Source organism: Varroa jacobsoni, unplaced genomic scaffold (assembly GCF_002532875.2).
Source record: "Varroa jacobsoni isolate VJ856 unplaced genomic scaffold, vjacob_1.0 scaffold_1269, whole genome shotgun sequence".
Taxonomy (NCBI): Eukaryota; Metazoa; Arthropoda; class Arachnida; order Mesostigmata; family Varroidae; genus Varroa; species Varroa jacobsoni.
In genome coordinates this window covers 60,652-81,635 of record NW_019214171.1, presented here as the reverse complement: position 1 = coordinate 81,635, position 20,984 = coordinate 60,652, and the positions used below count along the sequence as shown (strand labels likewise).

At 43.2% G+C, this 20,984-nt stretch overlaps 2 protein-coding genes across 6 annotated transcripts in view; one reads left to right on the top strand and one right to left on the bottom strand.

Annotated features, from left to right (window-relative positions):
* Positions 1 to 20,984, bottom strand: part of ush (Zinc finger protein ush) — a 97,377-nt gene that overhangs the window by 56,009 nt on the left and 20,384 nt on the right. The gene's annotated exons all lie outside the window — the stretch shown is intronic.
* LOC111268257 (uncharacterized) overlaps positions 1 to 20,984 on the top strand; it is an 89,567-nt gene that overhangs the window by 58,572 nt on the left and 10,011 nt on the right. For 4 of the 5 annotated variants that reach the window (XR_002685087.2, XM_086971610.1, XM_022847134.2 and 1 more), the window contains one exon: positions 13,694 to 13,923. Coding sequence is in view for 4 of the 5 variants with exons in the window: in XM_086971610.1 (XP_086827736.1) it covers positions 13,694 to 13,923 (230 nt within the window). In the remaining variant the exon portion in view is untranslated. Of the gene's footprint in view, positions 1 to 13,693; positions 13,924 to 14,547; positions 15,388 to 20,984 lie in introns of those variants that run through there. The other variant, XM_086971611.1, reaches the window with a different exon arrangement.

The window sequence follows — 20,984 nt, the reverse complement described above, 5'->3', positions numbered from 1 at the left end:
GTGGTGGCAGTGGTGGCCGCGGTGTTAGCAGCGAGAGCAGACATCAAACAAGATGACTAAGTAGTGAACGCGCAGCGACGGGGAGCTTTTCTCTTGCTTTTCAACTCGTTGCGTACGTCCTTCTACACATTCTCGGATCGCAAAGATCCGCTTACTCAGATCGCGGAGATGTGCGCGAACAGACAACAGGAGAGACCGTCCAAATCGGTGGCCACATGCCGCCCCTAGGACTACATATCCCGCTCATATAGGAGCGCTTCTTGCCGCTGCGTGCAGTAGTCGGCGGCTCGATACGCGAAGAAGACATTTCAGACGTCGTGTGCGCATGGATCTGATTGTTTGTGTCGATACGCTTGCGTTGACTGCGTCCCTTTGATAGTTTTCTGTATTTGTCGGCGTGTATGTGTGTGTAAATGCGAGTGTGCAACCCTTATCAGTAAATGATATCGCATATCAGCGTCACGCATATCAACGACGAGGGATGGCATTTGTCTATTCTTTGCGTTTCTATTTGTTTTATCTAGGGCTCTACATGCATGCTCAGATCGACGGATGTGGCTCATTTAGAAGGATTCGTGTTTGTGCATGTACAAGGGATTTTTTCTGATGTATGCTCGTTCAGCATGTATTTCAGATTCTACGTTTTTATGTTAATTGTATTGTAGCAGTTAAATTATACGTTGGTGAGAGAATTGTTTGATATATATGTATATATATATATACACATTCGGAAAAAGAGTTTAAACCTTTTAAAGATACAAACGCACGCAACATATTATGTGATACGGAATAATTTTTGAGATAGATAGCCTGTCTGAGAGAATTACTCATTGTGCCTTGACCATTAATCGTTGTCGTAGGACTTAACGTTGTTGCTTGTTTCCCTTAAGGGCTGGTCTCAAGCACGGCTCTTTAAAATGTTAGCGGGAACGCTATCAAATGCCGCTGTGCTTTTTATACTGCTTTCATGCCGAGTATAAGGCGCAGATAGTTGTCCGTAAACCCTCAACTCGGGCCGTCAATATATTCAGGCACAATTAACCGTCGTCAATAAAAAAAAAAATTAGTTCTTTTAAAGACGAATTTAAGGAAAGATGAGCCGATAGTTTGAAAAGAAAAAATCAATTTTTATTTTCGATTTTTCATGCGGGATCTATTACTGAATGCAAATGGCTACTATTGGGGTGCTAAATATTATATCGTGAACCATATCAGACACTGCCAAAGATAAGTACACCATATTCTTTCGAACGGTTGTCGCACCCAATTACGCTAGTATGGTATAGTTGAATGGTAAAGAATCCTTAAAGAACCCTCGAGAACTGATAGTACTGTCCTACGATAATACCTCGTTCCACCGAAGCGATTTAGCAAACGCTAGAAGTCGGCAATTTAAAACTACTCAGAACTAATCGGCTTCAATAGACGGCCTGCCTTTTTCACCGTCGCTAGAAATATCGATTACAGCTATAGGACGTTTGTGTCTTTCTATTTTTGCTTCGAAGATGGTATGCCAGTTTCACTATTTAGTCTGTATCATAGTCGTTAATCAAGTGTACATCACCAGGTACTAAGGCAATAATCGATCACTTTTTCTAAGGGCTATCTAATTTAAGCAGATGTATGTAGCGCAGATTACGGGTGAAACGATGCCACATCATAATCTTATCTGTGTTTACGTGTCGGCATTGTATAATGGGCCGAAACCTCTCAGCACCGATTTGTGCTCGGTCAACGATTGGGCGACTGATGTTCAAGACATGTATATCCTCATTCATATTCAAATTAACACGTTTAGAGTTCCTCGTTGAATGAAAACTTCGGATAGAAAAATGTTTGCAGCAACAACTCAAAAGAACCCTTCAGAAGCCACCGAATACATCTGTGTGTAGATTATCTTTCCGTTCAGCTCCATCAGGGTTCATTACTAACAAAAAAAAAAAGGAACACTCATTGTCATCATCGGCTACAACAACAACAACAACAACAAAGGACAAAGTTCCTATCGGATACATCTTCTGGTCGGTATGGGAATGTGCCTTTCACCAGCCTGTTGGTGCTGCTGAAAGACTACGGTTTCTCCGAGCCACCTTAAGCCACGATCAGCGCGTAAAGCTCGATCTAGACCAATAACGTAATTGTGCATCTCTAACAGATCTAGCGATCTGTCATCAAGATACGCGATCACCGTCGCTGCTCCTGCTCCGGTTACGGAGTGGCTGATCCTGCGCGCAGGAAAAATAAAGCTTTAGACCCACCAATCGTGTATGTATCCTTTCTTAACTCTCTTTTGGTCTTCAGCTTCGGTCGTTTGTCCGTACGTTCATCGGTCCATTTCCTTCTGTGTGTAATGTTGCATTCGTTTCGAAATAGCCAAAGTCGCCGCCGCTACTACCGTTGTGGATTCACCGTGTGATTGATTCATGATCGTCATCTCGTTGTGGAGAAGCAGAAGACGGCGACGAAAAAGAAGAAAATAAATGCTGAACAGAGGTTTCAGCAATCACGAGTTGCCCGCTATCGACTCATCCCACTGTCTCTCTTTTCGGTATTTCTTGGAAGTATATGTGTAATACTGCGATAAATGCCGCTCCCTAAAGCGTCTACTTTCTTTAAAAGCGGCAGGCACAGTCTGAGACGCTACGGACCAGGCAATTGTATATTGCTGTTTTTGACAGCTTAGTATTCGTTCTTTGTGTTGTGGTTATCGTTACTGTCATTCTGTTGTTGTTGGGCAACGCTTCGGAAGCGAACTTCGACCAAGCCAATGCAACGCAGCGGCTTGAAGAGCATGCAGTAACGCATGGTTCCACGTCCATTCAATAATTCCAAGCTGCAAGTTAGTAAAAACAACATGCATATTATATACACAATAAATCTGTGCAGTTTGCCCCCTCAGTGGTCTCAAAACGTCGCCTTTACATCTTAGCAGCTTATGGCTCTGTTTCTTCGGCTTTTTGTAATCGAATTTTACATACATAGCCTTGAAACGAAGCGCTTATTATATACTGGTAATAATTAACAATGCACTAAGCTTGCGAGCCTTGAAAGCAGAAATTCACTCAGCTAACCTTCTGAGCTTCCATACTGTGTGTTGTATGCTTTCGAAGGATCATGTAAGAGCCACGGGAACCGCAAGACCACGCAGTTCACTTAAGTGCAACTTAGGGATACGTGAAGCGGTTAAGCGATTAAACCCAGTACAGATACGCCCCGTTGGGTGCTGGAGGGGCCAATCGTTCCAACTGATGCTTAAGAGCAATAACAGCAGATGTAAAACTCAAAAACGTTTCCGGCGAGATTACATAATCAATATGGCAAAAAATACCAGCTGATTTATGCCTCCTGCCTCCCGAACGGACTTGTTTTGCTTCTCAAAACGAATACCTCTCAAGCAGACTGTCATAATCCTGTGCCAATGTAAACATTGTAAAAATCCCCCGCTGTTGTCAGCTATAATATGCATGTACTACTACAGCTCTTATTACTAATCGGTAATTCATCGTGAAAACAGGAGACTTTTCTCGATTTTGGAATCGTTCGAATGTCAGCTAGAAAGTCAGTTGTGGATTGCTTGACGCTAGTTGGCACCCCTCTTCATTCATACTCGACTCCTCCAGCATTCGTCCTCTCATAGATTCATCACAATATAAGCAAAGATAAAGCCGCCTAGCGATAATCCGTTTCCCGAGGACCTATCCGTCTACTTTTCATATATGTGCGTGTGCCGTTATCTAACTATCTTTCATCTGGTTGGCAGTGTACGTATTCAATTGAAGAACAACATGGAAAATCATCTGTCCGAGTGCGAACAATAAGTGTAGGTCTAATCGCTCTTTCGTACATCGCATGGCCGTTGTGTGCACGATTGTTTGCTATCCAAGTCAAAGAGTTTCGTTATTAGGGAAAGCCAAAAAAAAAAGAAGCGGGATGCTGAAAGAGGCAACGATAAGAACGGACTCTCCAAAAATCGCATCCACCATTGAGACTGTAACATGCGTTTCCGTTCTGTAGAAAATATAGGACAGTAGCCATTGCCGAACGATTTGCGTACCATCTGGCACAAAGACCAGAACAAGGATCCGCTCCCAGACATAATTCAATGGTAAGGTATCATAGAATTACCTCTCCTCGTTTTCGCCCCCTTTTCTATAGTTCAGAGCCGTCCAGCCGTCAACCGTCCGCTCTGCCAATCCAGTTCATCTTGGCATGAGCGCCAACGTAATTCATATGGCCGTTAACCTTCCTTCATGTAGATAGATGCGCAAGCAGAGAGGTGAGCGACTAGCTGGAGTCAACGGGCACATGTCGTTGGTGGTGAGCACTAGCAGTATCTTCTAACGCTGCAGCTCATCGGGACTAATACTAGCACGAGCTAAAGTGAACGTTGACACGAATCGTCAACGGTGTGATGATCGCTGGAGCTATTTTGGACCGCTCCGACGCTTCGCTTTCGCGTTGACCGTTAAAGTAAACGACCGTTGGCAAGCAAACTTCATTAGGCCTCCCCCGAGAGAGACAAGTTACCTGTCAGCCATCGAGTAAAAGTACGATATCACTGGGGTGTGACCGGTAATAGATGGTTGCAGGAGACGCCGGACGGTGCAAAGGGCAAAGATGCATAATTTCTCATCGATAATAGAGATAGGTTGTACAAAATCCTCTTTCTCCAAAATCCAGCACTGCAGCCACTCAGCAGTTACAGGTTACCGAAAATCCTTGGCTAGGGAAAGCAGAAACTCGCGGTATTATGTAATCCTTTAGACCAGCTTTAAAATTCAGACCAATCTTAGGTGCGGATGACGCGGATTTCATCAATTGTCTGTTTCCGGCAACACCTATTGTACACTAGTAAACTATTAACAACTAGTAAATTATGGTTAAGCCAATTGACCATTAAAATGTTCATTCTCTTTGCTTTTAAACTGAGAAGCATCGTAGACATCATCGGGCACCCGTGATAGCATCGACACCGATAACAAGTTATTCACTTATATAAGTTGGGCATTATGAGATAAATACATACATGATTGCGTAACGTTTTTTGTCTTCAGACGTTTCCGTTGAGCTTTATTATTAAGGGTATTAAAAGAATATGGGGTTGGCGTTGTTTCGAAGAACAAGTTGCTTCATTAGCCAATTTTTTAGAGCATATGCACCGCGTACGGGATTCTTTTTATCAGTACGTAAGACTGAAGACTAGAGCTTTTTTGTTCGTACACAGTGAAAGATTTTATTCGATTCCATTACAACGACGAACGAGCGATAGTTTTAATGAGGTAAGTTCTAAGGTTAAGTCGAGTTCTATATAGAACTCGATTATACCGATCGACTAATAAGCAAGTATCGTAGTATACCTCATTTAGGTTCCCTAAATCACTATAGTTGAAGATAATTCTAAACGATTTTGGTACGTAAAACAAACATTTTCGATCCGGACTAATCAGTCTGATTCAGGCACGTCCACTGACGTCAACCGAAGGCTCACACCGTTCACATACCTCTATCACACGCCGGCCAACGGTGCTTTTGTCCTAACAACGATTCGGAAACAGAGCTAACATGAGGCAAAGCTTTCGAAGGACATAGGATCCAGTTGCCATCGTTTTGCAGCGTTTATGGGCCGATCGTTGTACCCCAATTTATTTTGGAACCCACTTTTCTGCCCAGTAAGTATAAAAATACATATAAATCAGTATTGTCGGTAAGCGTTGCCTCAGACGATTGGTTCCTCCCAACACGAAATAGAGTACGTCTCTGTTTCGGTTCGAACCCAGATCGTGTTATACGTCCTTACGTTTAGTAACAAATACGTTACCGCTGAACCACTACCAGGACCTTCGAAATTTTCTAGACCCTCGAGACCGTTCTTATTTGATTGTTTTTGCCTGTTTTTTTTTTCATTTATCGATTCAATCTATATCTTTAATTCGCTGGCGAATCAAATGTATAGATTAAAATCGAATCTGTCTCATTGGCAAACGAAGACTCCATCCATTTGGATTTCATCTTACAAATAAGATGGCTGGTGCTGCTACGGCTCTTGAATATGGACCCCCCGAGATAGGTAGGGCTTTGCCGGCTAAAAGACGAAGTCTGGGGGGGTTCATGGACTAACAATGCTAACAATTCATGTGCAAATAAGACCTATCGGTTTATTGAATTCACCAGATCATTTGGGCCTAGCAGAGATAACGACGGCATCTACTTGGAACGATAATCGATGTGGTTAACTGAATAAACAGGCCGAATTTCTATTTTGCAGTCTAAAGATGCATCAAGCATGGTTTTTGTCTGTCAGGGTAACGTATGTACTTCAGCGCTAATTTCAGTGGTTGTTCCGTCAGCTAGTTCTCAGTCAATCTGTCGCTGGCTTATTTCGAAACCATTAGGACAGCAAAATATGGCCATACTCTGGCTTTGTGTGGCCATTTCTAATCATTTTAAGTGGCGCCATCTCGAATGCTCTTTTGAAACAAACAGATTAGCTGCTCCAGTTAAAAAAATATGCTGTCACTAGTCCGCCATCTTGATCCGTCCAACGAGTCCAAGCTAAAGTGCTATCTGTCAGCTGGAAAATACACTCTAGAAAAAACGTACTCTCTCAAGAAATAAAGGTCATCTCACCCATGACGTTATCTTTTTAGTCATATATCCCTTTTATTTACGAGATACGTTCAGATGTCGCAGATTGTGGCTTGTTTATTCTTCACTTTCCGATATCTATAAATCGATAATTAAATTTATATTAAAAACAGGGAAAATAAGACGTACTTCATCAACGATGTCTATGTAGGCAAGTAGAATTTTTGTCTCATATCTGCCTCGTGTCATAAAGTTTATCGAAGCATAAACCTGGATTCTTCTCCATTGCCATACAGCTGCAGTATGCTGTGCCACTCTCAATGAGCTCATGCGTATCAATACAGAGTCAAAGGTGAAGTATCGGACGAACGAACGCCAGAAGACCTGCATCCAAGAAGGACGCAACGCTTGAAAACACTAGCTTAACACTAACTTAAAAATGACCTAACGGGACTTGGGCGAGCGTGTTCTGTCCAAGCTTCGTTTGTGCAATTAACATAATTTTATGAGTGATAGCGAGCATAATTGAGAAACTTTTGCCCTGTTACCAATAGTGCTAACAGTATGTAGTGTACCTTGACGCGCCCAAACTGAAAATACGAGATGACTCTTAGCTTCGTTCCTCTGTGGTCGTTGTCGATCTTAAGCGAATGCTTTATCTAATACCAACAGTCTGACTTCATTACACCTATGGCTTATGGTGCCATTTACGCCTGCTGCTGTTATACGTATATGCGTATCCATATACGTACACATGGAGAAGCCGGCACATCGCCGTTCATCTAAGTCAAGCTATAACTGCATCCCGAATTGGTTCTAGCTAAAAGATGACTCTATCATTCACCGGCTGGTTGCCACTCATAGCCGTTCGGCTACGATGAACTCTGACGCTTAAATATAAGTACGAAGTTTCGGCACAGACGTTCACAACAAAACTAACATGAGCACGAAGAAGATCATTCGCAGTGACAAAAGCAGACTCGATACGTTTCTAGTAGTGGCAGATGAAGCTTCTCGCGGTCTCCTGCTGCGTACGTTGCTTTTCGAATTGATTGGCAGTTACGTTATCTCTATAGGCTTAGCTACAATTTCGTCTGCTATTGGCATTAGCTCGCTGGCGCATACACGATATCAACAAGCAAACTCATAATGCACAAGTACATTTAGACGCCCGTACACGCAATCACTGCTCGTCATACGCTCGGCAGCACGCGATAACACGGCAGGATAACAAGCTAACCGGCGATTACAGACAGTAGATCAACAGGGATTATATATATTGTGTTATACCAACAAGAAAAAAACCGACGAAGGGTCGTGCGTATTCTGCATACATCGACAATAGACGTACCGACAGCGCACGTCCAGTCCGTGCACACACATATATATATACATGTGTATCCGCGTCAGTTGTCTGGTTTGTTTCGCACGATAAAGACATCAAACTATTTCGAGTCGGATCGCGTGAACGCTATACCGAAGTAACGGGCAGCATTTAGTGGGTCTGATGGCAGCAGCGGCGGTGCCAGCGCCGATTAAACAGAGGCAATCGAGTCGAAAATGTCCGCTTCACAGAATCGTTCCTTCGTCATCTCGAACTATTATTGTTATTATTACTATTAAAGGCGAGTCCGGGAGACGAAACGATAGTAATCGCCGGTTAACCATATTTTCTCGCGCCGCCTGTGTCTACAGCCCCGCTCTGGCCGACGCGATCGTTACATAGATTATTTTCTGAAACAACGACAACAATTCTCCATCTTCATGACGCTCCATTCGACATTTTGTGCCAGCAGAATCATTATCAGCAGCAGTGGCAGCGATGTCGGCGGGACATAATGATCATGGCAAAATAGTGTGTTTATTTTGGCGGCGTATTAACAGATGCAGATTGCTTTGTCAACGATACGGTGTTGGCGGCAACTTGTTGCTAAAAATGCTCATAACTGGAACACAGCTGAGGAATCGACGTAGCCATTCTAAGCGGCTCATAGTACGATGGTTCATATCGTAATGCCTCGGGATAGTTGAAATCTACCATTTGACTTGGACGAGTGCCGATTATTTGAACACAGTTGTTCTTCATGAACGACGCTGAAGCCAGCCGAGGGCGATCGTGACTAGTCTCCAGGTAATAACGGTCACGGTGAAGAACTGGCTAGTTCCAAGTCCTTGTAATGTTTGGTACTTAAAGAGACACTTATGGATAGGCTTAAGAAAGCAAATCTTACACTCATATTGAAGAAATTTCAAGTGTTTCCGCTCTACTCGACAGATACGAACGATAGCCAACAGTATAGGTGAATTATGCAATATCTGACAAATATATACAACGATTATCGTACAAGTTTAGCCATTTTCCAAACCTTCGGCCCGGTTCAACTGTCCTTTGTTCAACTGTCTCAACGGTCAGAGAATGACGCCGATAAAAGCAGTAACCAAGTGTCTCCATGGCAAACTCGACTCGTTGAAACATCAATAAGGCAGGTGGTCCCTTTGACTTTATTCAAGGTCAGATTTTGGCCATTTTTTCGCTAATCTCTAAGATGGCGATATGGATATCTTCCTTAAGTTTGTCTACCATCCGTTGATTGTCGTAAGACGTATTATTTTTTAGGTCTTTGGGTAAAAAGGGGATCGAAAAGGATTATGCCTAAGATTAAGATGATCCTAAGGGCCATTCGAGCTCACCTGCTTAAATTCCAGCAACTCAGCGAACGGGTGCTTTAACGACGTGATCCCTTCGTAGATCACGTGTGGAGCTGGCCTATTGTGTTGAAGTCTTGCAAACTTCAATGATTTAAGGTACAAGAAAACTTGAAGTTATCTCCTGGTAGCGAACGGAGTCTACAGATTCGCCAAAAAGAAGAAGCAAAAATGATACCTACGGTTTACAGGGTGTGGCAAACGACGCTTTTTGTATGCAGTCCCTTTTACGCGGATAGCCTTGGGGTTCCCGGTGTACAACAGTCTAAGGACGGTGGCAACTATCAGTGCTGCCTTCTCAGGGAGAAGGTAGTCAAAAAGTAAGTACGCGAACAAGTGCTATGACGAAATGATGTTGTATTTAAGTAGGATCTCACCTATGAAGTGTGCATTGCGTTTAATTCGTTGGCGTAAATTTGTATCAAGCCGGCTGGTCATTTCTGTACTATCATTCAACTCGCAGTCAACGTTACGCTCGATATTTAATTTTCTTGCTATCGAAGCGGTTTATTCTATCGCAAAATACAGCCTTGATAGGAGCTAATTCACTTGGATATGTATGTGTAGCTTGTATGACTGCTCTGGTAACGACTTCGACTAGCCACTAATGGCCATAGATCTGACTCTTTGAATGAACAATGAAAAGGCAAAAAGCTGCCGGACTCGATCTGAAATTGGCCAGATGCCCATTCCCAGAATCACCTAAGCAGAAAGCTAATTTTTCACTTGGGGCAGGATAAAGGATGGCTATTAGTACTGGTAGATTTCAGGGTAAAGCGCTTTGCTTATCATTAAATCGTCATTGTTTGAAAGGCTTGTAACTCACGGACAATATGATACTGATAATATTATATGTATCTGTACCGATGGCAGAAAAGTCTAGTCGAATCTAGCTAGTATCAATCATTCTTATGTAGTAGTCGATCACAGTTCGTCTTCAATAGAGGACTGCCTTACCGCTATCTCGTTGATGAATTAAATCAGTTAAATTTTTTTTTCAACGCTATAGACCCATATAATAACTTCATATAAAATACAGTGTAGCTGTTTGCCCTATTCTGCAAACTGTGCGAGATAGGGTCGCGATATCAAAATTAACATATGGGTCACATTTGATACAGCCTGAGTCGGCTTCATCAACTTACTACAATTTAGATTTTACAGCCGATATTAGCGGAGGAACTCATTGGAACCAAATATGCCAAACATAGGCCTGACAAAAGCCACATCTAGAATTCCTAATATGTTTAGACTGCACGACGACACGCCTTATCTTCGGTGTACGTTATCGCGTCACCAGCGTCGCCAAACTCCCGGGATCATAATTGGAACACAAGTTCCATTGTGATTTATGACTACTAGAAAACATCTAGTCATTCTATGCGATACAATCCATGCATGCTTGTAGAGGAAATGCCCTAGAGGCGAACTCGATCTATCAACTAGTTAACACGCATGCGCAGCGTACGTCATAATACGTTTGACCAAGATAACTTAATATATAGCAAAATAATCTGCGATACTGTACCATATTTCTACGGCGACATATCGTAATATACCTAAAGCCGATTCACTTACTTAATGGGAAGGCATGCATGCCCTGACAGGTGCAAACGAGCCTCTCCCTATAGTATCCATAGTGAATCAATAATACAAAACACACTCAAGGAACACTCGTTACGTTCCACTGATCTACCAATCGCCAACTGCTATTGTGGCCCGATAGCAACTACATCTGTGACGTTTGCTACGCCCGATCGGGCGTAATAATGGACAATAACGATATACCGTACCCCGTCACAGTAACAGGTAAGTTATGCTTGTTTTCTGTGAGCTCTCAGGCGTGAGCACCGCTGATGAACGTTTACCGGTGCCCTTGTGCCAACGCGTTCCGTATTCGACGCAGGCAAATAGATCGAGCAGGCAAGGGGGTGTTCCTAACCTACGCCTATCCTCACAACAATGTCGCACCGAGCATCATCAGAACCGTGACTAAAAAGTTAAAAATCTTTGATGTTTTGCAGCTTTAATCGTCGTCTATGTCGTCACCTGTTGACAATCGCAAACACAAAACACGTTCGATCCATACAGCTGTAGGCGCTGCTATCCAACCGAAATGCGTTGCGGTAAACGAACAAACGATTTTCCATACCCAATGTTCTCCTGTCTATCTCTATGTATTTTACTACGATATTTATCTGTCAACGCAAATGTAACACAAGCTAGTGTTTGTTCATAATTAATCTTTTCTAGTCCTTTTCTGGTTTTAGCGGCGGGTTATCTATACTTGCCGAACTTAGCCGCCATATCGGCTAAGGTCCCTAGTGAGCCAACTATATGCCTATGATTCGAAGCGTCAATTACGGATTTTCGCAAAAAACAGGCCCGGTACCGTCTGCAGCCTAGGTGATGTCAGTATCTTATCGCGCTCTGTATAACCACATCGAGTCAAATTGACTAATAGCAGTTGCAGGAAGAGTGATTTTTTTCTGGTGGTTCCGAGTCTACTTTTCAAGCTCTTAGAATAGCTTTTAAAGGTACATTATTGATGGACTGTGTCTTGATGACTGCTGAGTTAAACTGTACTAACGATAATGATATTAACGAGGAGATATTGACCCTTGGCACTGGCTTGGTTTCCGTAGACATCGCCAGTGGGTGCAACAGCCTTCTGGCATTGTTAGCGGCATTGCTACGCCCCGATAAATGAAACAGTACGCCTACACTGAAGCAGACCAACGATAAGTGCAAACATCGATTGTTTATATGTTGCGGTAATGGCGCTGTTTAAGATGCTTATCCACAGCGCACGGTACACTCTGATCACTGATCAGCACTAGGGTATGTCAGAAATGGTCAGTTAGACTAATGATGGAAAACGCAGAATAGCCAGATAGGAACTTTGCTTTGTTACTTCGCTCGATGAGGTCTAACTTCCAATGTCGGAGAGCGACAGCAATGGCATACGCTGCCAGCTGCTGATTCCATCTCTCGGCTTCGGAAATCGCCACCTCTTCCCCTTGGCATGCTACCATTACCTTCTAGGCTTTTTATACAGAAATCCAACCACCGTTTTCACTGTGGTGGCCATTGAGCGTATGGAAGCTCTCTGTCTAGCCACAAGCGATTTTCCACAACAGGCCATACCGGCCCTCGATGTACTCACCGATTGCAATTCCCGGCCGCACCCTATGTGAGGCGGTCATACTTTATTCTTATCAACACGACTTTAAAAATATAATTACTATTAATTGATTCAATGCTATGATGGCTTCTCTATCTACCATCCATTGTGCTCCTTCTTCCCTGATTAATACCACTCTTATCGTAATTTGCGTGTGCGTTGGTAGCTATCGCGCCGCCTCTATTACTGTCCATTTTAGCAATCTCTATCGACGACACTGAGCCCTTACTCAGATTGAAGTCATACAATTTATTATATATTAGGGCCCGTCATTGATGTATATGTAGTTGATTTCGATAATGCATCCGTCGGGCATCCATAGCAAACTGTTTTTTGTGTCAGGCAACTCGGACGGCGTACCAACGTTTTCTCAATTAATGCCATTCTCTGTTTTGACATGTATCTGATTTCTTCTGATCACAGACCGCTTGCTCGTGCCGCTTCCTGAGTCGCCGAAAGGTCGACGAACGAAATCAATCCTGGGCAGTTCGTAGACGTTAACTAAATATACAATCTACTTAAAACTGCTACTAATAGAACCTCACGAATGGTTAGTTCATCACTGATGACTGCAGTTGTTATGCTGATTTGCCAAGTACTTACAACTTACTAACTCTCCCGTGGTAACTTCATCCTAACAGTTAGTTATCTTTTTCAGTCGGATCTGTTTTAGTCTTATAAAACTTGCTCACATCCTGAATTTATTACTAGAACTACGGGCTTCCGCTCAGAGATTTGGCAGGGGATGTCACATTGTACTGTACCAGTATGTCTGCCTCTGGATGCGACCTTAAAAATCTAACGATTCGTAAAGTTAACTTAATGCCTTTTGTCGAACTCTACCATGATTTTCGGGCTATCGGATAGAAGAAAAGTAGACTACCTCAGGATGAGCATTGGCGCTGAGTACCAATGCCTCGAACCCTCTGAACGGGTCGTTACTACAGAATTTACCCTCACAGATGATTTCGCGCCTTAACGCTCCATCGAACCGTGCTATTAACACGACCTATCCATGTCCCATTCTAGGATTAGCCTACAGACTGATCTTAAATACATAGTCCCGACGTCGCGACACAGCCGATGATACCTCGAACAGCTAACTTGTTTAATCGATAGTTTCAATTTAGCCTCTTTTGCAGTAGTATGAGAAGTTACGGTAATGTAAGCTTCCGTGTTCGCCTAATAACAGTTGTATGTAAACTGGCAATTTTACAGCTTCCCTTCCTAATTTTGCTCCGAGAACATCTGCTACCATCGTCGTTTGTCTCGCTGTTTATATTGGTCGAATCGATTTCCACTCTTCCCACGTTAACTGGTTGCCTGAAGCCCGAGCAAACAAAGCGACGACCTGGGTACATCGTGGCAGCGAGAGCACGCAACTGGTATCTCGGTCTGGTGTCCTGTCGTGTGTACGTAATTGCCGAAGCAGATTATCATCGGGTTTGGTGAGTAAACCAGTGGCACCAATGATAAGCCTCCATGAACTCACTATTTCTTTTATATAGGAAAGGACGTACGGACGTGTGTTGCCATTTAGTTCATAAACTAACTGTCGGTATTTTCTTTAACCCTTGTAACATTTGATTTTCATATCTTCTCAACTTGTGTCTGAAACATGAGTTTTTTTTTTTTGAAACGCATAGTCCTTACGACGCTTATGTCGTCAAATGTAACTTTCCAGCTAGTCCATTAGGCACCTATTTGATGCTTATGTATTTTTTTGTTTCATTCATGTATCATATTCAGTAATTTGCCTTTCCTTTCAACTCATATTCCCTTCATTGACTCATGGTGAAAATAGCATCAACGTATTATTCGCTGACATATCATAATTGCCTAGGTTTTTTCCAAGTGATTCGATGCACCTGGTCCTTAAAACTAGGACCGCTCTTTTCGGTCCGTTTCTTTCGGTATTCAATTCTTTTCACAAAACGGCTCGTAAGCTCTATCAAATGTCTGTTGAAGTCTGGCCTGCTCTGGCCTGGCCGCCACTAGGTCCCTGCGCCTTTGAACGCTGCCTATTCTAATTTTGTTTATATTTCGTCGTCAACTCTGCTAAAAATGGCTAGAAACGTCCAGGAGCTAAATAGATGACTGGAAATGAAGGTTCGTCAAATGGTAAGTCAGATTTTTATCTCACTCGATGGCATCACTTCTATAGTCGAAGAGCGATCGCAGCATCGCACGGGGTCAGGGACTAATTTTCTTTTCTGGACGTTGCCTCTTGCGCTGATGTGCTGCTACCCCTTTCTTTTCTACACACAGTTAGAACGTAACATTCCTGATACCGCTCCTATTGAATACACCGGCGTCTTCTGTCGAGTCACGATTTACCACTCGCGTGTCGGCGTACTATCATGCAGCCTTTCAAACGAAGTGCGATGACAACGGACGCTTCAGCGGCTTCACTAAGAAATATACAAAGAAAAATAATATTAAGTCCAGTGCGTCTCTCCGCGAATTTAATCGTTCGATGAGCGAAAGTTTTAGTACTCTAATTCGATATTTCTTATCAAATTGGCAGTAGTTGTTATGGAAAAAAGAGACAAGAAGCAGTGTTATTACTGCGATACTTACGGCAGTGCCGACCAATATTAATGCAACGATTTGCTCGTTCCGAAAGCTAATTATTATTATCTTCTATAGTTAATTTTTTGACGGGCATAAAACGTGCGGTAATAGTATTCTACCAGTAAATGATTCATTCAGCGCATAGAAACATCATATTGTGCCTATATTGAGATTAGCTTGGCCACAACCTAAAATAAACATCTACTAAAAAAGAGAATTTTCGTTACCTACATGTTTGCCTACAGTGAGAACGAATAAGGGCCCTTAAATAATAGCTCTGAAGAGCAAATAAAATGACCTGTTTAAATATAGCTCGAAACGAGTCGTTCCTCTTGAGTTCATTGACAAACATTATTTCGTTGCAGCCCGAAGGGATGAGGTACGTAAATGTACAAGCGTATGTGGGAACCTTGAGTGCGCAGTAACAGTCGGAGTATTCGTTTAAGTTGCTAGGAGTACTCCGATTTCTAACGTGCGTCAGAAGTAAGCGGCCGGTTACATTATCGCTACGTACTATACGACGTCAAGCTATCGATATTGCAATGTCATAATAGGTAACATGGAGGGTAAAAGCTTACCAATGTGAGTGTACTAGGCGGATAGAATCCTGATTATGGAGTTGGTATACTACAATACTTAGTAATATGCGCGCTTCTGCTTAATTATGGCCCGCGATGTCCAGCGAAGTGGTGAGTCGAAACACCATTATCTGATGGCACAGCTGACTCATTCGGAAAATACCATTATTCCATCCTATTTTGCTTGTGTTTCGCTAGAGACGATAAAACGCTTCTACTAGTAAGGTTACACTTACTTAGTACGTCACTAATTATCCAGGTGCCAGGACAATTTATCATGGACTTTCTCATGAGTGGTTTGAGCCGGCTTACATTTGATTTTGCGGGATGTTCGGATCACTTTTGCGTCTGATTTCTCAACTGTCGATTAGCAGGGCAATGTTTTTTCGCCATTGCACATCCTCCATCTACATGGAGGCATTTATGTTAGCGGAACTTCAATACATTATAATTTAGGTGATTGCAACGCCTGTGCGAGATCAGTAGGCTAGCTAGTTTGACTGATCGTAAAGCCTGAAGCCTCTGTCTAGACTCACTCCCGTGATTCTGCATAATAACTTGTATGTCTAGTAGTCCAGAAGTAGTTGATGTAACTGACAAAATATTCCAAAACAAGCCTAACTGTTTACGCATGTGTTTCCATGACTTTTATCGTATCATATTGCTCTAAGGTTCCGGTCCAGATGTGAGCATAGGCCTATCACCAGAGCCGAGGTCGATAAGGCTCCTGCACTGAGTTCCACTTCATACCTATTATGTCTGTTACTTTTCTCGTTAATCCAGTCGTCCAGATAGGGTATTTTTCACGGGCTCTATAAACTACGCACGGAACTAGAACTAATAGAAGTAGCCATGTCAAGCTGATTCTATGCTCGCTCGTAATCCTTTACGTTGGGCTAGCCTAGTGTCTCTAATGAGGCTGCTACTCATAGTGCGTTAACAGCTGACTCTTACCGTGCCAAAGGCCTTGAACCTTTCTGCAGGCGTGATTTACGACTATCTATATATAGGCACACATTTTTGTGTAAATGTATATCTATTCACACTCCAGTTGCGATCACCGTATTTTGCGGCCATCATTCGCCGTCTAGAACATGTCCTCGTATCTGTCTTCATCGAAAAACAGCAGAACAATGAATGATAAACACTAACTTTCTCAATCCTATAGCATCTGACAAAGAGGTTTGTGGAGACAGAAAATGAACGTATTGTTCCTTAAATACTATAGTTCTCATTTGTACTTAAGTTCACACTAGAAGAATAGTGTTCGACCGTTTAGCACTTGCTTTGAGATATCGCTGCCGATTGTTGCCCACCGGGTCTCGAAAGCGAATCCCGTTCATAAACGAGATTACGTCCTCTGCAGACAACGTGACTGAACGAGAAATTGCCAAACGAACGACAGACTATTATCTATGATCAGTTTACGTAGTAACCCTTTGAATATATGGGTGCATGTATATATGTGCATCGAAATAAGGGTATTATATCTATATTAAAGAATAGAATCGCCATGTTGGACGGGTACGGATACGTGCAGAAAAGACTTCTTTTTCGTCTTCGTTGCTTTTCCTCTGCCGCATCCGAAGAGCAGTGAGGGAGAGAGAAGGACCGCTAGAAAATTTATGAGTCGTATAAGCTTCGAAACTCCGTTCTATTCGATGAATATTGACGTCATTGGCTGCCCCACAGCTCCGGCGATCAAAGTGGTTGTCATTGCCGGATCATTGCGGAAAAGTGAAGTCGTCGCCAGGCGAACACGATAGAACAGCGCGCGACAACTAGCGTTGAGTTCTACGAACGGGCTCGGTCTGACAGAGTCAAAAGTTCGAGCTATTCATGGCTCACAATTTAAAATGAGCAATTAGTTCACAACGGTCGTTACCAAATGTAGAATATCATAAATTAGTACAAGACGGACGATGAAAATTACGTTTGCTTCATTGTATCTAAACGAAGATCGTATTGTTCATTTTGCGCCTTCACTGATATTTATTGCAACTTTTTCTTAACTATAATTAACCAAGCTTAGTATATACTTGAGACAAGGTAGTGTCTAGCGTTAGCTGGAAACAAGAGTCATTATTAGCTCGACGAACAGGATATCGTGTCAGGCTTCGAAATTTATAAAATGTACAGTCTGTATTACCCAATATTTCCGAAGCCAGATTTAGACCCTAAACCTAGCGTTTAAATCAGTTTGCTGTACGCACTGACCGGTGGCGCAAATCTGACAATCCTCTGACAAGCCACTTTCATCGAAAACAGATTGCAACTTGTTTTTGTTATTGATTTTTAAGAAACACGCTTTCCGACCTTTGAATCATTACCGCTAATGTACGAATCGGAAACAACCGGTATAAAGGTTATGGCGATCAGATACTGTCTATCTGCGGATGATGCAAACGCGCCGGTCAACGAGTCGAAGATTTACGTGAAAAACAATCGACTTAGGCAAAGTTGATAATTTTATCTTCGAGCGTTTTCCACTCGAAGCAGTCTTTGTTAAGCTAAACCCATCGGATCTAATCATTTACTATCGCTATTTAACGGGCCCTCAGTGAAGGTTCTGTGACGTACAGGCTGTTTGGCGTTTGCAGTGTAATCACTTGTTGAATGTAGGGTGATTTCAACATTCGTCACATATCCGGACAGGCGGTCTGTGCAAAACGGGACTCATCTGTCGCGTTTTCCGGCTAAGATCAGTAAGTAGGTATATAGCCATCAGATTTTATCTGTTTTTGGTGCCGAGTAAATTGATATTCGGTGTGCTATATGTATACGATACGGGGTGATCTGTGAGGATTTACCTTACACGGATCTGCGAGGAATGTCATACCTGTCGACGTTTCCTGCTTACGAACGTTAACATGAAGGCGCCTTAATTAAAGCTGAAGCTGCTGAAAAAGTATTTCTTGTGCTATGTGTAAGTGACTATATAAGCAGCTAGTATCATGTGAACTTATACACAGTTATAAATACAGGTTTCGGTTATATATATACGTACGTAAAGTTGGCAACACGAGTCACCTAAAATGGCCGAATCGTTTTAAGGTAATGGTCGACGGACACAGATCAGTGCTATGATACATGAAATCACTTGGAAATACGAAATAAATACCTTTTTCGGTCACTTATATGTCCCTTCGTTTTGTACAATCTAATTTTTTCGATACCAGCTGCAGTCGTTCATGAACTCTAAAGTAAATTAAGCTCTCAGCGTATCAGACTAGCCGACTGCACGCGACACCCTTGGCTAACAATAAACTGACGAGCTCCTGGCACCATAGCACATGATTAAGTAGACGCACATTGATTTTAACCCCACAAAACTAGTAGTCACCAAACAAAAAAGTTTCTATACGATCTATTTTTTTTTTACATAGATATATATCTAGTGAACAGACAAATTCATATACATATCTATGGTATATTACCAGGTGAACGTTCCTATTTCGGCTATTTACCTTTCATTAAACCTCGTCTGCAAACGTTATCACAACACTTCACCAGATCATCAGCCACCTTCAGGATGTTGTACTTCATTTCCAGTAGCAGCCTCTTAGAAGCAGAACACGCCACAGTCAATTCGTTGGAACTGCAGCTGGTTAACCCACAAACTATATGCACACGCAAGTTCACACACAACTTATTCACGTTTGTCGTCCACGTTTTATTACGAACAACGCCGTTCCGATAGAGCGACGCTTAATCGCGCCTCTTCAAACCCCCATATTCCCATTAGCCAGCCTGCAGCTCCCAAATCTTGTGTTGTCCACTAGTTACTAGCTATGTACTATTGCCAGTGCTTGCGTTTATTACGTTGTCGATTGGCGTTACCACGGCGATAGTTCCAGTGGACGACAACCCCTGTGCCCGAGAGGAGCATGCTGCCGCTGCTAGTGATCGGGCGATATCCAGTCCACAAGATCTTTCACACACGAGACGGCCCTAATGCGAAAAAGATGACGCGGAGCCCAGATGCACACCACTACTGCTGATGTTGCTGCTGCTTGTACAGCTGATGCTAGCGCGCGGCTTCCATGACCACCGCTGCCACCAGCAGTGTAGCAATGGTGCAGATGGTGTTTTCGATGTCGATCTCATCGTCAACGACGACGACGACGACGACGACGACGACAACGACGGCAAACTCATACGATCCAAGCAGACATCGACGAAGGATCGCTTGGATATTATTATTGCTGACAACTACTGGCCGCTAGTGGTACGGCTGTCGTTGCCGCTGCCGCCCTTTTTAACGTTCAAGCCACTGAGCTCATCGGACACAGTATGTGTGCGTATAGACAGATGTCCAGGGGCCCGCGCGCGACATCAGCCACTCCCGGGAACGAGGGTAATCGGGAAGCTGTGAGGACGGGCCACTGGACATCACTTGAGCCTCGCAAACCGCCCGCGACCCGCAGCCTAGCCAACTACTCGTGCTACCCATTGCAGCCGTCCACTGGCGGGAATCGGCCGACAGCAGCGATAAGAGACTTGGACACGCCACGAGGAAAGAGACCGAGAGGAACGTAGAGAGAGAGAGAGAGAGAGAGAGGTGGGAGAGGGAGAGGGAGAGAAAGAGGAAAGGGGGACAGAAAGGAGAAAGAGCTGACAGAGCGCAAAGCGAAAAGGAAAAACCGTGTTCCTGCTCGATCTCGCTCCCCCCTCCCCCCGCAACGAACATCGTGCTCTGACAATGACAGAGAAAAAAAAAGGGGAGATAAAGATAGGGTATACCCCCTGAACTACCTCTGCCAGGGCAGAGTGCAACAACGGGGCAGTATGGGAGTGCCAGTGCGCGATTGACTACTACTATCTGCCTGTGTAGTGCGCGCTTACAAGTGTCGAGGGGCCATACTTATTCGATAGTCCAGAAACGAGAAAACGAATGATAGCAGAGAGTACACGCGCGCGGATGATAGGCGAACGGATAAACAGGCAGACCGTACGTCGACAAATACCTTTACCCAATGCGTGCTAATTACTTGATGGAACAGGTGGTGGTAACAACATCGAATGGTCGAAATGCCGGGGGGCTGGAAGATAGGATTTTTTTCCTCTTACGCATGTATAACTTTGAGGGGTTTGAACGGATTTGGGGTATGCGAGGCGCTAGTGTACAATTAGAAGCTTATATAGATTTGTATATGTTTATTGTCATGACCGCTCATTACAGTCCAGTGGCGAAATAACTATTAAAAAAAAAGTAATTAATGTATAATGAGAGAGATGGAGATACTAAGGTTTAGGAGAATATTCAAGAGTTATTTGAAATGTATTCGTGTCTTCACTAAAAGTACAGTGATTAGTGAGCGCCAGGGGATCCGGATTGGGACTTCGGACCGATACTC